General features: G+C 36.0%; 1 protein-coding gene across 10 annotated transcripts in view; it reads left to right on the top strand.

Moving 5' to 3' along the window:
* The window catches only part of SLC30A9 (solute carrier family 30 member 9), a 74,692-nt gene that overhangs the window by 24,950 nt on the left and 32,607 nt on the right, over positions 1 to 17,135 (top strand). For 7 of the 10 annotated variants that reach the window (XM_082390663.1, XM_082390668.1, XM_082390665.1 and 4 more), the window contains 5 exons: positions 1,826 to 1,925; positions 3,608 to 3,702; positions 4,055 to 4,153; positions 11,474 to 11,532; positions 14,825 to 14,892. In XM_082390663.1, the coding sequence (XP_082246789.1) occupies positions 1,826 to 1,925; positions 3,608 to 3,702; positions 4,055 to 4,153; positions 11,474 to 11,532; positions 14,825 to 14,892 (421 nt within the window). The remainder of the gene's footprint in view (positions 1 to 1,825; positions 1,926 to 3,607; positions 3,703 to 4,054; positions 4,154 to 11,473; positions 11,533 to 14,824; positions 14,893 to 17,135) is intronic. The other 3 variants (XM_082390669.1, XM_082390664.1, XM_082390667.1) reach the window with 1 other exon arrangement.

The raw sequence follows: 17,135 nt of genomic DNA, 5'->3' as shown, positions 1-17,135 counted from the left end.
ACTAGCTGTATGGCTTTGGGCAGTTTACTTTATTTCTCTGAGCCTTAGTTTCCTCCCTATAAAATCGTGCTAAAAATGGGACTTCTCTTCTAGGATAACTTTGGAGATGATAGTGTAGAGTCACAATTAAGAATACTTAATGTTGTCTTATCATCAGTAATCTGGGCTAGGACAGGCCAACAGGGATTTCTAGCTACTTTGAAGAAATTATTAAAAAGTAATGTAGGGCTTCCCTGGTGGTGCAGTGGTTGAGAATCTGCCTGCTAATGCAGGGGACACGGGTTCGAGCCCTGGTCTGGGAAGATCCCACATGCCGCGGAGCAACTAAGCCCGTGAGCCACAACTACTGAGCCTGCGCATCTGGAGCCTGTGCTCCGCAACAAGAAAGGCCGCGATAGTGAGAGGCCCGCGCACCGTGATGAAGAGTGGCCCCCGCTTGTCACAACTAGAGGAAGCCCTCGCACAGAAACGAAGACCCAACACAGCCATAAATAAATAAATAAATAAATAAATAAATAAATAAATAAATAAATAAATAAATAACTGATTGAAGGACTTTATTTAAAAAAAAAAAAGTAATGTAAAAAAAAAAACTAATCTTTTTGAAGAGCGATGTAATTCTCCTCTCTGATCCAGAGAAGTTTATTTGGATTTAGAATTTTAGGATTTTTAGAGTAAGGTAGTTTAGAGAAACTCATGCAAAAAGAAACCTGAACTTGTTTATATACTTTTTTTCAAATAAGGTTTTGGTTTTTGTATTGAACTTTATTTTTGAAATGTTCTTGTTAACTATTATTTGTGCATTTGATTTTAATAGTTCGTGTGTTATTTTAAGAGTCTTTTTACCTACTGTAGTGATGGATAATTTTAGTCTTAATTTATTCTTTCAACTTGTAAGTACAATAGAAAACTCAATAGTTACTAGACATTAGAATAGAATATGAAGTGACTAGGTGACAATTTTCAGAGATTTGCTTATGTTATTTATCTGTGTTTTGTGACCAAAAGTTTCACTTTATAAAAGTGAACAGACCAATGTTGACTGTAATTTTTAATTCATAGACTATAATTGATACCAAATTGGTATTTTATTTTATTATTGATGTCTCTGGCTTTTTTATGAACAGATTGATACTTGATAATAGGAAAAATTTAGAAGGCAGTATTTTACCTATAGTCTATAATTAACTTCCTATAATTTTTAACTGATAAAAATGTTCCTTATAGTTACTTCATCTTTGTTACATTATGTGAAATTGTCCAATGACTTTCAGACTTTTTTGACTGCAATCCACTTAAGAAATACCAATGATCTAGTATATATATAGATTATTATATGTAACTGAAACAAGTTTTCACAAAAAGTGCTTATTCTTCATTATGTGCAGTACTCTTTGATTACTTTCTATTTTCATTTTTTATAAAATGCTGGTTTCACCAGTGTTTGTAAAACACCGAACCAGAGTCTAATTTTTTATTGAAACTTCAGTTCATTTTCATTTAGACCCTAAGTAATTTAAATTGTACTAGTACAATTTAAACAGACCAGTAATACCTATACAAGGTATCCTTTAGACAAAGGGCTTACATTTTGTCATCAGTTCCTGATGAACTATGGAGATAAAGCTGGGTGGTTACAAGTGTAATTCTGTCCTATTCTGTACTTGGAGTAAACATTTTTTTTCTGACGCCATTCAGTGCATCAGGAAAAATAGTTTTCTTTGGAATTCATTAGTGAATCCACTTAAAACTCAGCATATGTTCATCTTCAAATGTGACTTCCGATGTGCATATTTAGCATGTTTTCCTACATTTTTGGTTTTAGTCAAAGCCGTCCTTAAAAAGAGGGAATATGGACCAAAGTACACTCAGAATAATTTCATCACTGGAGTCAGAGCAATGAATGAGTTCTGCCTCAAATCCAGGTACAGTAATTTTTTAAAAATGGGGCAGTTTGCTCTATCTAATCTAAATAACCAGTTATTTCCTAGAATTTGTTACCCACTACCATCCATGTGGAAACTTTACCATGGCTCCTTCCTAAATTGAAGAAGTATTTTTATTCAGTTAAAAAAATGTTAAAATTGTTAGTTTACTAAACTGAAGGCTGCTCCAGCACGAGCAGTTCCAGTGTTTCTTGGCTCCTTTAACTCAAAAAGGTAGGTTCTTCAATATCTTTGTGTCACACAAGAACCTTAGGAGTTTTATTGTTATGTTAATATGTAGCAAAATTATCAATAAGATTATTTGCATATTTGTATAACTTTAAAATTTTGGTTTTTTTGGTAAAGCAATTTTGTTATGTTTATGTTCACACTCCAGCTGTGATTCATGTTGAGTATAAATTATTTTCCTTCTTTCTGGTATCTTGTTATTAATTTTCTTGTAATTAAAGAGATTTAGTGAGGTATTTTTCACAGATTTAAACTTTTCCCCCTCTTTTGTGTGTTTACCTAGAAAAACCATATTTATGTGGAAGATTTCTTGGCAATTTCGACATCAGATGATCTAGCCTCCCCCACCCCACCCCCAGCCCATGGTCATATATTCTATGGTATAATATCAAGAAATAAAGATTCCTGTCATCAGTTTTATAACTTCTATAACTATTGAAACAACAACCAATTATAATAATGATATAAAACTATATTCTGTTTCACATACAAAAATTTTGTGAGTTAAGTAGGTTAGGTATTGCTATCTCCACATTATAGGCCAGGGAACATAATAAAGAGTGATGACCTAGCTTATTTAGTGAGTCAATGACAGAGAGGGAACCAGAATATATATCTTTTGTTACTTGGTCCAGACTTTTTTTTATTGATGTGTGATAGTTGATTGTTGAACTTATTTTATTTTATTTTTACTTTTTATTTATTTATTTTTTGACTGCGCCACAAAGCTTGCAGGATCTTATCCCTGACCAGGGATTGAGCCCAGGCCATGGCAGTGAGAGCCTGGAATACTAACCATTAGGCCACCAGGAAACGCCCCAGATTTTTATTTATAGGTCTTTTCGTTGCTATTACAAACTTTCCTTAGGAAGACCAATGATCAAATTTAGTATGACTATTTAGCAGTGACTTGATGAATGTATAAACCTTTCAGAATTTAAGAGAAAGGAAAATAATTAAATAGCATGAAATTGACACATATTCTTTATAACTTGGTATCTATGAATGATATTACCACTTAGTATTAATCTGGATGTAAACAAATGACTGTAAATTTTAAATTTAAATTCTTAAATAGAGGGGTAATACTCTAATCCATGTTCTTTCCACTTTTCACTTTCTTTCTTCATACATCAGACATTGCAATGGTGTGTCCCTAGCAGATAAAATGCAAGCACTAATAAAGGAATTGAATCTCTACATATTATGTTATGGTATCTATATTGAGCATCGAGAATAATTCTTAGTGTTTCAACTGTCTCTAAGTCACTTTTGTGTACAAAATGTCATCTTTAAACTGCTTTTTACAGGCTATATAGATTTAGCTATTAAAATGAGGATCAGTGTAGTGGCTTTTATCTGCCCTTAATCCTTTTAAGTACATGAACCATATGAACCTTGTCTGAATAAATTCAACGTGTTTCTTTCTTCAGTGATCTAGAACAACTTCGAAAAATCAGACGACGAAGTCCTCATGAAGATACCGAGTCCTTTACTGTATACTTGAGATCAGATGTGGAGACAAAGTAAGAACATAGTTCTTTTAGAATAAAAATACAAGCTGAATTTGGGATTAATAAAAATGTATTTTAGACAGACTCAGAATTTTTAAAATGACATGTTTTAAAAGCAGAATATTTTTACATTTCTAAATTTGTCTGAGAGTTACTAGTATGTACTAGTTAGCAAAAAAAAGTCATAATTTATGAGAAAATTTGCTGTTGAATTTACTCTTATTGTTTAGATTTAATTTAGAAAGATTTAAGTGCTTTATATTTTTCCTAAAGGACCTTATGCTTTGTTGTTAAATTCTCATATAGTTTTAGTTATCTAGATTTAAATATGATTATAATAAAGTCATTAAAATTGTCATTGTTGGTGGTCGTGTGTACACAGATCTTTGGAAGTTTGGGGAAGCCCTGAAGCTCTTGCCAGAGAGAAAAAACTTCGTAAGGAAGCAGAAATAGAATATAGAGAAAGTAAGTATATTAAATTTACAACTGAGTTAACTGAAAAGCAACTTGTAAGTAAGACCTGTGCCTATAATAACTATGCCCTCCCTAGTGGTTGCCCACCTGTTGGCTTTGGCTTTGTTACTTCTAGCAAATACCAGTTTTCATTTTGGGATTCAGTTATTTTATAAAAACAGTATTATTTCTTTTCTCCTCTATAGCTTTTTAAAGATCATGAGAGCAAGCAAAGCTGGTTTGTGGTTTCTATAAGATATGTGAATATTAAAACTTACAGTCTGATTTGAAGATTGTACCTGTTTAAAGGTAAATCCTAGTTTCTAAGGGGTTTTGGCCTCTCAGAAGAAGCAAACAACTGTTGAGCATCTTTATATTCACAGATATTCTAAGTAGAGCTGCACTTAAATCCACAGGAATGAAATGTTTCTTTTTTTTAAAATTTGTTTTTCAGTGAGGTAACATTGGTTTATAACATATTTCATGTGTACAACATTATATTTCTACTTCTGTTTACCCTACAGTGTGATCACCACCAAAAAATTTAGTTTCCATCTGTTACTGTACAGTTGATCCATTTTACCCATTTCACCCTCAAGTAACCACTATTGTTTTCTGTATCTACATTTTTGGTTTGCTTTGGATTGTTCATTTATTTCATTTGTTTGTTTGTTTGTTTTTTATATTCCACATATGAGTGAAATCATATGGTATTTATATCTCTCCATCTGACTTGTCTCACTTAGCAGATGGCAAGAGTTCACCTTTTTTATGACTGAGTAGTATTCCATTGAGTAAAAATACCACATCTTTATCCATTCATCTGTTGTTGGGCACTTAGGTTGTTTCCATATCTTGGCTATTGAAAATAATGCTGCAGTGAACATAGAGGTGTGTATATCTTTTCTAATTAGTGTTTTCATATTCTTTGGATTAAATACCCAAAAATGGGATAGCTGGATCATATGGTAATTTTTTTTTTTTTTTTTTAATTTTTATTTTATTATTTATTTTTTTTGGCTGTGTTGGGTCTTCGTTTCTGTGCGAGGGCTTTCTCCAGTTGCGGCGAGCGGGGGCCCCTCCTCATCGCGGTGCGCGGGCCTCTCACTGTCGCGGCCTCTCCCGTTGCGGAGCACAGGCTCCAGACACGCAGGCTCTGCAGTTGTGGCTCACGGGCCTAGCCGCTCCGCGGCATGTGGGATCTTCCCGGACCGGGGCACGAACCCATGTCCCCTGCATTGGCAGGCGAATTCCTAACCGCTGCGCCACCAGGGAAGCCCCATATGGTAATTTTATTCTTAATTTTTTTGAGGAATCTCCATACTGTTTTCCTTAGTAGACTGCACTAATTTGCATTCCCATCAACAGTGCATATGGTTTTCCTTTTCTCCACATCCTCACCAACACTTGTTTTTTCTTGCCTTTTTGATACTAGCCATTCCAACAGGCGTGAGGTGATGTCTCATTGTGTTTTGATTTGCATTTCCCTAATAATTAGTGATGTTGAACATCTTTTCATATTCTATTGGCCATCTGTATGAAAAAATGTCTTTGGAAAAATGCCTATTCAGCTCCTCTGCATTTTTTAATTGTTTTTTTTTGTTGTTGTTGTTGTTTAATTGGGTTGTCTATATTTTTTGGATATTAACCCCTTATCAGATATTTCATTTCTTTTCCCTTACCTGAGGAGATATAGCTAGAAAGATAGAGTGAAGACCGATGTCAGAGTGTACTGCTTATGTTTTCTTCTAGGAGTTTTATGGTTTCAAGCCTTACATTGAGGTCTTTAATCCATTTTGGGTTGATTTTTGTTTAGGGTGTGAGATGATGGCCTAGTTTCATCTTTTTGCATGTAGCTGTCCCAATGTCCCAATTTCCCCAACTAATGAGTTGAAGAGACTGTCCTTCTTCCATTGTATGATATTTGCTCCTTTGTCATAAATTAATTGTCCATATATGTGTGGGTTTGTTTCTGGGCTCTAAATTCTGTTCCACTGATGTATGTCTCTGTTTTTCTGCCAATACCATGCTGTTTTGATCACTGTGGCTTTGTAATTTAGTTTGAAATCAGGGCATGTGATACCTCCAGCTTTATTTTTATTCTTTTCTCTCAGTATTGCTTTGGCTATTTGGGGTCTTTTGTGGTTTCATAAAACTTTTAGAATTTTTTGGTTCTATTTCTGTGAAAAATGCCCTTGGGGTTTTGATAGGAATGTGTTGAGTCTCTAGCTGAAATGTTTTTTTTGTTTTAAATTGGGGTATAGTTGTTTTACAATGTTGTGTTAGTTTCTGCTGTACAGCAAAGTGAAGTAGAGTTCCCTGTGCTATACAGCAGGTTCTCATTAGTTATTTTATACATATTAGTGTATATATGTCAATCCCAATCTCCCAATTCATCCCATCCCTCCTTTCCCCCCTTGGTGTCCATACATTTGTTCTCTATGTGTGTCTCTATTTCTGCCTTGCAAACAGGTTCATCTCTACCATTTTTCTAGATTCTACATACATGCATTCATATACAATATTTGTTTTTCTCTTTCTGACTTACTTCACTCTGTATGACAGTCTCTAGGTCCATTCACATCTCTACAAATGACCCAGTTTCGTTCCTTTTTATGGCTGAGTAATATTCCATTGTATATATGTACCACATCTTCTTTATCCATTCGTCTGTCAACGGGCATTTAGGTTGTTTCCATGACCTGGCTATTGTAAATAGTGCTGCAATGAACATTGGGGTGCATGTGTCTTTTTTTTTTTTTAATAAATTTATTTATTTTATTTACTTGTTTTTGGCTCCTTTGGGTCTTGGTTGTGGTGCACGGGCTTCATTGCGGTGGCTTCTCTTGTTGCCGAGCACGGGCTCTAGGCATGCGGGCTCAGTAGTTGTGGCTCACGGGCTCTAGAGCACAGTCTCAGTAGTTGTGGCACACAGGCTTAATTGCTCCACTGCATGTGGGATCTTCCCGGACCAGGGCTCAAACCCGTGTCCCCTGCATTGGCAGGCGGATTCTTAACCACTGCACCACCAGGGAAGCCTGCATGTGTCTTTTTGAGTTATGGTTTTCTCTGGTTATATGCCCAAGAGTTGGATTGCTGGGTCATACGGTAATTCTATTTTTAGTTTTTTAAGGAACCTCCATACTGTTCTCCATGGCGGTTGTATCAATTTACATTCCCACCAACAGTGCAAGAGGGTTCCCTTTTCTCCGCACCCTCTCCTGTAGCTGAAATGTTTACTTTTTTTTTTTTTTTTTTGGCTGCACTGCACGGCTTATGGGATCTTAGTTTCCTGACCAGGGATTGAACCCGTGCCCTCTGTAGTGGAAGCGCAGAGTCCTAACCACTGGACCACCAGGGAATTCCATGAAATGTTTACTTTTTTTTTTTTTTTTTTTTGTGTTTATCAATTTTATTTTATTTTATTTTATTTATATATATATTTTTAAACATCTTTATTGAAGTATAATTGCCTTACAATAGTGTGTTAGCTTCTGCTTTATAACAAAGTGAATCAGTTATACATATACAATATGTTCCCATTTCTCTTCCCTCTTGCATCTCCCTCCCTCCCACCCTCCTCATCCCACCCCTCTAGGTGGTCACAAAGCACCGAGCTGATCTCCCTGTGCTATGCGGCTGCTTCCCACTAGCTATCTATTTTACATTTGGTAGTGTATATATGTCCATGACACTCTCTTACCCTGTCACATCTCACCCCACCCCCTCCCCATATCCTCAAGTCCATTCTCTAGTAGGTCTGTGTCTTTATTCCCGTCTTGCCACTAGGTTCTTCATGGCCTTTTTTTTTTTTTTCCCTTAGATTCCGTATATATGTGTTAGCATACTGTATTTGTTTTTCTCTTTCTGACTTACTTCACTCTGTATGACAGACTCTAACTCCATCCACCTCATTACAAATACCTCCATTTCATTTCTTTTTATGGCTGAGTAATATTCCATTGTATATATGTGCCACATCTTCTTTATCCATTCGTCTGTCGATGGACATTTAGGTTGCTTCCAGGTCCTGGCTATTGTAAATAGAGCTGCAATGAACATTGAAATGTTTACTTTTGATGAAAGAAATACATGTTGGGGTCAGGGAGCCCCAGAATTGTGGTATCACTATTCAGTTAATGGCTTCCATTGGGTTTCTTTATAGGCAATACAGGTGCTAATATAGGATATGATGAAATCATCTTCGAGTAGGGCATAATCCATTGGGGAATTAGATACTTGTACTACAGTTACACTTCTGTTACTCTGTGGAACTGAACGGTAATGTGGCAGGATTAAAGTAGAGATAGACGTGCTAGTATCTGCAAAAATTAGACATTTTTTTTTTGGTCAGGCTTTATTTAGGAGGATTCTGACTTCTTTAACTATATTTCTAAGTTCTGCATAGGACCAAGGCTTAAAGGTGACAATATTTCCTTCTCCTCATGAGTTGGTGAAGTTTCTAGGTGGAAATTGTGAGACAGTTGTGGTCAGTAGCACAGGAAGAAAAGGGGTTGGGAGAGTTTTTTGCGTGTGTGGGTGTTCAGTGTCAAGAGGGACAGCAGTGGGTAGGAAGGAGATCAGGAGATCGGGAAGAACGTGGAGAAGACATGCAAGGAAGGAAAGAACAAAGTAGGCAAAGTCGTGGTGCTCAGCTTCACTTTGGCCAGTGGAAACATCTCAAATTGGCTCCGAAGTCCTTTTGTCATAATCCGGGTACTGTTGTAGCATCCTTGCTTTTAGGTACAATAAGATGTTTCAGGTTTATTTAGTATATTTCCTGCCCCAGATTGGGAATCAGCCATTTCTAATAGGAGATCCTTTCCTTTTAATAGGAAATAAAATTGAGAGACCTGTGGGCATTAGGGATACTCATTCTTAACAGGGTGATGTATTTTTAAGGTCTTTTCAGTGGACAGAGCTAGGAAATACTTTTTGTTTCTTAAGAAAAAATACATAGGTTATTCTGATAAACACTGTTTCTTTTCTTTTTGTATCTCTTACACTGAAAATCTTATTTCTTAATTCATTAGCATAATTAATTACATTTTTGGTTTGTTCTTTTATGTGTATACACACATATAGAGAGAATACAGTGTAGTTTAAAACTAACAGGATCGATATTGCTATCAAAGTGTTTTAAGATTTCTGTTTTTCTTTTTGTCATTATTATATATCCCACTAGGGATATATAGTCAAATGTCTATGCTTTAAAGTCACTTTTAATTTCTCATTGTATGGATAAACCATCTAACAGATGTAAAATTAGCTTCATTTGTTTCATTTTGCTTTCGATTTTGAGAAATTATTTTTATTTTATAATTTTGTAAAACGTTTACACGATTCCAAAGTGACCTTTACCAGACAAAACACTTCAGAGAAGTTTAGCTCCCATCCCTGTCTTCTCTACCCTACTCCCTCTTTCTAACATAGGTAACTGTTTAAAAAATTAGTTTGGGGTCTTTCCTGGTGGCATAGTGGTTAAGAATCCGCCTGCCAATGCAGGGGACACTTGTTCGAGTCCTGGTCCGGGAAGATCCCACATGCCACGGAGCAACTAAGCCCGTGCACCACAGCTACTGAGCCTGCGCTCTAGAGCCCATGAGCCACAGCTACTGAAGCCCGTGCGCCTAGAGCGCGTGCTCCACAACAAGAGAAGCCACCGCAGTGAGAAGCCCGTGCACCGCAACGAAGAGTAGCCCCCGCTCGCTGCAACTAGAGAAAACCCGTGCACAGCAACAAAGACCCAACAGCAGCCAAAAATAAACAAAATAAAATTAATTAATAGAAAAAAAATTTAGTTTGGGGGTTAGTTTTTCCATTAAAAAAAATGCAATAAAATAGCATACATACTGGCAATTTAGACTCCCCTTTTCATAAATAAGGCATACTATGCATACTTTCTGTGCTTGCTTTTTTTTTTTTTTTTTTTTTTACTTGATAATATGTCCTGGAGAACATTCCATAGCAGGAAATAGAGACATTTCTTCATTTCTTTTATAATACTCCATTTTGGGGGCTACACCATAGTTTATTCAGTTATTTCCTCCTAGGTCATTTCCAGTTTTTTGCTAGTAAAATAATACCATGAATAGCCTTGTACATATATTAAAGGAGATATTTAAAGTACAGAATTTGAGAAAGCACAGTAATAGAAAAATATTTTTTCCTGTATTTTTAAACTTTGAGCTAACAATGAAGAATTGGTTCTTATATTTTTTAGTTAATACTGAGAAAGAATCAGCAAACTGCCTTTATCTCATTGCAAAAATACAACATAAAATTTATCATTTTAACTTTTTATGTGTACAGTTCAGAAGTGGTAAGTATATTAACATTGTTATGAAACATTTCCAGAAAATGTTCTTCTGGAACCTTTTTCATCTTGCAAAACTGAAACTGTACATGTTAAACAATTCCCTTCTCCCTCTCCCTCGAGCCCCTAGTAACTACTATTCTTTTTTCTGCTTCTATGAATTTGACTACTGTAGATACCTCACATAAATGGAATCATACAGTATTTGTCTTTTTGACTAAGTTATTTCACTTAGCATAATGTCCTCAAGGTTCATCCATGTGACAGGATTTCCTTCCTCATAAAGTTTAAATAATATTCCATTGTATGCATATACCACATTTTGTTTATCCATTTATTCATCCATGGATGGTTTTGGTTGCTTTCACTTCTTGCCCATTGTGAATGGTGCTGCTGTGTGCTGCTGTGAATTTGGGTGATCATATGGTAGTTTTTAATTTTTTTGAAGAACCTCCATGTTTTCCATGGCAGTTGCAATATATTATTATCCTACCAACATACTCAAGATTTCCAGTTTCTCTACATCCTTGCCTATACTTGTTACTATTATTATTATTTTTTTGGCTGCGCTGTGTGGCGTGCAGGATCTTAGTTCCCTGACCAGTGATCAAACCTGTGCTCCCTGCATTGAGAGTGTGGAGTCTTAACCACTGGACCATCAGGGAAGTCCCTATATTTGTTATTTTTTGTTGTTGTTTTTGTTTTTTTTTGATAGTAGCCATTCTGATGGGTGTGAAGTGATACCTCATTGTGGTTTTGATTCGCATTTCTCTGATGATTAGTGATACAAGCATCTTTTCATATGCCTGTTGGCCATCTGTGTATCATCTTTGGAGAAAAGTATTCAAATCCTTTGCCTATTTTTTAATCAAGTTGCAAATTCACATTTCTTCTAATAACATATTTTTGTTGGTAGCTAGCTGGTAGAAAATGATTTAACATAGTCTTATTAATCTAAAGTGTGACTGATAAGAATATGTATGACCTAAATGTATTGTGTAATTCTTTTCTTATAGGGCTATTTAGAAACCAAAAAATATTGAGAGAATATAGAGAGTTTCTGGGAAATACCAAGGTAAGGATATCTTTCTGTTAATGTTATGTGTGTATGTGTTGCACAGCAAATCCTAGTATCAGTCCATGGTGAAAATCTAGCATGTCTGTGATCCTATACCAAGATTTTCTTAAGTAGATTGTAATCTACTGAATTACAATCTCTTTGCTTCTGTCTGTTTTTCTTAAAATTAAAAAAATTGGGACATAAGTTCTCTTTAAATTCATAACTGTGTTATAAACCATAAGCATATAGATATAGATGATTTATTTTGTTAGATTTTTAGCAAGATTTAGCTCTTGTATACACCTTTAATTTCCTTTATTCTTTTTCCTTCTACTCTTAACCTTGTTTAACATTCAAAGTGCTAATCCTCTGCTTGTACCCAGGAAGCTCAGCCCTTAGAGGAGAAAAATTGCACAGCCATTTTGATGATTTTTTTTCTTTATTATATGAGTGTACAAAATCAGTGGGCACTCAGTATTTGTCAGTCTTACTAAACTTCCATAGTACGTTCACTCTCCCATTCTGTGAGATACTTACTGCATACCTTTTCCTCTCTTCCCAAACTTCCTGCAGACTCACTTTCCCTCTTCAGCTGATGACCTTGTTTTATATTTCATTGAAGAAATAGATCTAATCTGATAGAAGTACCTTATCTTTCCATTAGCAGGTTTACTACCTTATTGACAAGTGTGCCAGAATAACTCTGTTTTCCTTCCTATCAGAAGGAAATTAATATTGGGACCAGTATAGAAAGTTTACCTTTACTGTCCCACTTGTTTATTTTATTTTTTTTAAACTAGATTGCCTGTTCATTATTAAAGGATATATGACTCAGGAACAGCCAGATGGAAGGGGTGCAGGAGGCAAGGCATGTGGGAAGGGGCTCAGAACTTCATGCTCTGTGGGCAGCCACTCTCCCTGCATCTCCACACATTCACCAAACCCCGTCCTGTCAGGGTTTTATGGAGGCTTCATTACATAAGCATGATTGATTAAACCACTGGCCATTGGAGGCTGAACTCAATCTCCAGCCTCTTTCCCAGCACTGGAGGTTGGAAAGTTATAACCCTCTAATTACATGGTTGGCTCCTCTGGTGACCAGCCCCAAATCTTACTTTCTTTTTTTTTTTTGTTTTTTTTAACTAATTTTTATTGGAGTATAGTTGCTTTACAATGTTTTGTTAGTTTCTGCTGCACAGCAGAGTGAATCAGCTATACCTAGACATATATCCCCTCTTCTTTGGATTTCCTTCCCATTTAGGTCACCACAGAGCACTGAGTAGAGTTCTCTGTGCTATACAGTAGGTTCTCACTAGTTATTTATTGATATTTTATACATAGTAGTGTATATATGTCAATCACAATCTTCCAGTTCATCCCCCCCACCCCCCTTCCCTGCTTGGTGTCCATACGTTTGTTCTCTACGTCTGTGTCTCTATTTTTGCTTTGCAAATAAGTTCATCTGTATCATTTTCCTAGATTCTACATATAAGCGATACTATACAATATTTGTTTTTCTCTTTCTGACTTACTTCACCCTGTATGACAGTCTCTGGGCCCATCCACGTCTCTGCAAATGGCACGATTTCATTCCTTTTTATGGCTGAGTAATATTCCATTCTATATATATACCACATCTTTTTTATCCATTCCTCTGTTGATAGACGTTTAGGTTGCTTCCATGTCCTGGCTATTGTAAATAGTGCTGCAATGAACATTGGGGTGCATGTATCTTTTTGAATTATGGTTCTCTCTGCGTTTATGCCCAGGAGTAGGATTGCTGGGTATATGGTAGTTCTATTTTTAATTTTTAAAAAATTTTTATTTATTTATTTATTTATGGCTGCGTTGGGTCCTTGTTGCTGTGCACGGGCTTTCTTTAGTTTCGGGGGCTACTCTTCGTTTTGGTGCGCGGGCTTCTCATTGCAGTGGCTTCTCTTGTTGTGGAACACGGGCGATGTGCAGGCTTCAGTAGTTGCAGCATGTGGGGTCAGGAGTTGTGGTTCGTGGGCTCTAGAGCGCAGGCTCAGTAGTTGTGGTGCATAGGCTTAGTTGCTCCGCGGCATGCGGGATCTTCCCAGATCAGGACTCGAACTCTTGTCCCCTGCATTGGCAGGTGGATTCTTAACCACTGTGCAAACAGGGAAGTCACCAGCCTTGTTTTTGTCCATTCTTCACACGAAACTTACTTCTGTTTCAGAATCTTTGAGTGTGTTGTATACTCTGCCTAAACCATTTTTCTTCCAAATTTTTCATGGTTGCTTCCTTCTCATCATTGAACTTCTTTCCCTCACTATTCTAACTAAAATAACCCTCTCCATCATACCCCCCCAACACTATTCTTTCAGTCTCTGTTTTAGTTTCTTTATTATATTTATCACTATCAGATATGACGGACTTATTCTCTATCTTCCTATACTAGGCAGTGAGATCTATGAAGGCAGGGACTCTGTTTTGTTTACTGTTGTGCCCCAGCATCTAGAACTGTGCCAGGCATATAGTACTTGTACAATAAATATTTCTTGAATAAATTACATAAGGCAGAATATATGACGTGCTTCAAGAGAAACGTAAAGTACAATAATAAATGTGTAATAGAGTGAGTGTTGGCTGTGGGAGACCAAGGAAGGCTTTACATAGAAAGGTGACACTTGGCCAGATATACAAGAAGATGAGTAAAGCTTGCCCAGGTTGCGGTGGAAGATGATAGCATTCCAAGGAGAGGAAAGAGCAGGAGGAGAAACACAGAAAGTATAAATTCAAGGAACAGCAGAACATTTGACTGAAGAAATATATTTTCCCTGAATATGTTCTTGTTTGATTTCCTTTTGTTTTGGTGTGTTTTGAAATTAAACACATTGTTATCACTTGATGTCTTTGGTCTTTAGAGAACAGTCGTGAGTTAAATTAGAGCAACAAACTTTTTGGCTTTGGCTGTTCCTTGTACTATAAGTTAAAAAGTTGCTCAAGAAATGGGAAAATTTTAGAGTATTTCAGTGCAGTACATTTTTATCACTTTACTTCTGGTTTTTATGTAACCAACTCAGAATTTTTCCTGAAGTAGGCAGGAAATGATTTACAAGGAAATAAACAATGTTCTGTAAAAGGACCTACATGTACTTTCAATTTCCGTCTTCTCACATCTTAAACAGGAAATTCTAGAGAAAAAGAATTAAATAAGTAAATCTAGTTGTTTAGAGGCGTTGATAAAGGAGGTATTTTCTGGTGTGTCAAGAGTCACTTATTAGCGTCATAATGCTTCTCTGGGAAATGTTAGAGATTTTTTGTTTTTGTTTTTGTCTTATAGCCACGCTCTAGACCGACATCAGTTTTTTTTAAGGGGCCAGGAAAGGTGGTGATGGTTGCCATTTGCATGTAAGTACTGAAATATAAGCCTTTTAAAATAGAAATATTTTTAATGTATATATCCTTGAATGTATAAATTTATTACTTGGTATCTAGATAAAGATAACGGTGCTATCTGAAAATTTTTCTCTCATTTTCACTGGCATTTATAGAAGTCTTCTTTAAAAAGTTGAATTGGCCAAGGTTATTTTTAGAGTAACTAAAGCAACCTGGGTTATAACTACTGGAGAGTACCTGCGCTTTTATTTTTCTCCCACTTCACCTTGGTAGAACATAATTAATGCTTTTGCCTCTTTCTTTTTTCCTCTTTCTTCTTTTTTTTTTTTTTTTTTTAACTTTTTGTTTTATATTGGAGTATAGGCAGTTAACAATGTTGTGATGGTTTCAGGTGCACAGCAAAGGGACTCAGCCATACATATACATGTATCCATTTTCCCCCAAACTCCTCTCCCATCCAGGCTGCCAGATAACACTGAGCAGAGTTCCCTGTGCTATACAGTAGGTTATTCATTTTAAATATAGCAGTGTGTACTTCTCTGTCTTCTTGATTCCTATTATTCTGCCTACCTTTTATGATTTTACTGAATAATCTAATTTAGGATGTTTAAGAGCATTAATTCCGTAATTCATTAGTTTGTTCTTTTATTTCTAAAATACATGTGTTACATGTGTCAGGAATTTTGATATGGTCTGGAAATGTAAAGGTAAAATACATAATTCTTATCTTCAAGGATTGGAGGGACACTAGACTAGAAGAAGTCATTTGTAATAATACAGAAAAGATAGTGGTAGTAGGGATGGAGAGTCACGGTTAGTTTCAAAAAGTATTTAGGTGGTCTGGTTAGCGATGGTGCCCAGGTTTCTGGTGTGGACAATTGGATAGATATTGCACCATCACTGAGAGAAGGAACGCTGGAAGGAGGGGGCAGGGTGGGAGCAAAGGAAATAATGAGTTCCTTTTTGAGTTTGAGTTATTTATAGGGCACCCAAGGGGAGTTGGTCAGCAGAATTAATTCTTTTCATCAATAAAACAGGATTAACAATGAAAGCTTTTTACATTGGAGGAATGTATGTAATGTATATAAACTGCTTAGCATAGCACCTATTACATAATTGTACTTAATAATTATTATTGTTAGTATATATGGCTCTGAAGCTCAGGAGGGAGATCTGGATTAGAGATATAGAATCAAGAGTTATTAGTATATAGATGATAATTAAAGCCATAGGAGTAGTTAATATCACCTGGAGAATGTGTATGCAGTGTATGAGGAAGGAAAAGCTCTTCAGAAAAAAACCTTGAAGAACGCTAACATTTAAGAAACGGGTAGAAGGAAAAGAGCCTGCAGAAGAGACTGAGGAAGAGTAAAGAGAAAGGTAGGAAGAAAACCAGGAGTATTGTGGAAATCAAGGAAGACAGTGTTTTCAGAAAATAGTGGCAAATGCTTCTGTGAGATTAAGGAGAATATTAAAATATTTTCAGGAATTTAATAGCAAGAAACAGTTGATATATTGATAAAAACAATCTTATGAGGTGTTAGTGGCAGAAGCCGCTGTTTAGTGGATTGAAGACTGAGTGCAAAGTGAGGAAAACTGAGACAGCAAGAGTGGATATAATTCTTTCAAGAAATTATTTGAAATGGAGGAGAGGAGAAAAGGGTAGCTGGAAGGGGATGTACAGTTTCCTCATTTATAAAATGAGGATGTAGTAACTACTACAATGTTAGCATTTGTATAACAGAGTTATAATAAAACATGGTAAGTGACTGTAGTATAGTGCCTGAGATAAATTATACTGGTTATTACTGTTGGAATCTGAGCACAGCTGGCTTCCTCAGAGCTAACCGTGTTTATTTTAGCATGTATGGCCTTCTCATATGACACAGACTATTTGGTCTAGTTTTGTCTTCACCTCTGGCATCTGCCTAATTAAATAAACGGACCTTCACCAACGTCTTCCCTTTGACACTGGCCTACTGAACAATACCAAGTGCACATAAGACACAAAATTTCCTTTCTGATTCCATTTTGTTCATATGTAGAACACCCTCTTTTCTCATCTTTTCAAAACGTACTTAAGTAATTTGCTTGCACGTATCATGCCTCTTTCATTTAAATATTTAATGAAACCATAATCTGTATTCTTCAAATTTGCACTCCTGTTGCCTAAAACATAGTAAATCTTAAAGGCTAGGGATTCTTTCTAATGTACTTTGAACAGAATCGTGTGTGTGTGTGTGTGTGTGTGTGTG

This window comes from Balaenoptera borealis, assembly GCF_965194805.1.
Source record: "Balaenoptera borealis genome assembly, chromosome: 4".
In the NCBI taxonomy this organism is placed as follows: Eukaryota; Metazoa; Chordata; class Mammalia; order Artiodactyla; family Balaenopteridae; genus Balaenoptera; species Balaenoptera borealis.
Note: the sequence above shows the minus strand (reverse complement) of the source record. Positions and strands in the feature narration are given on the sequence as shown.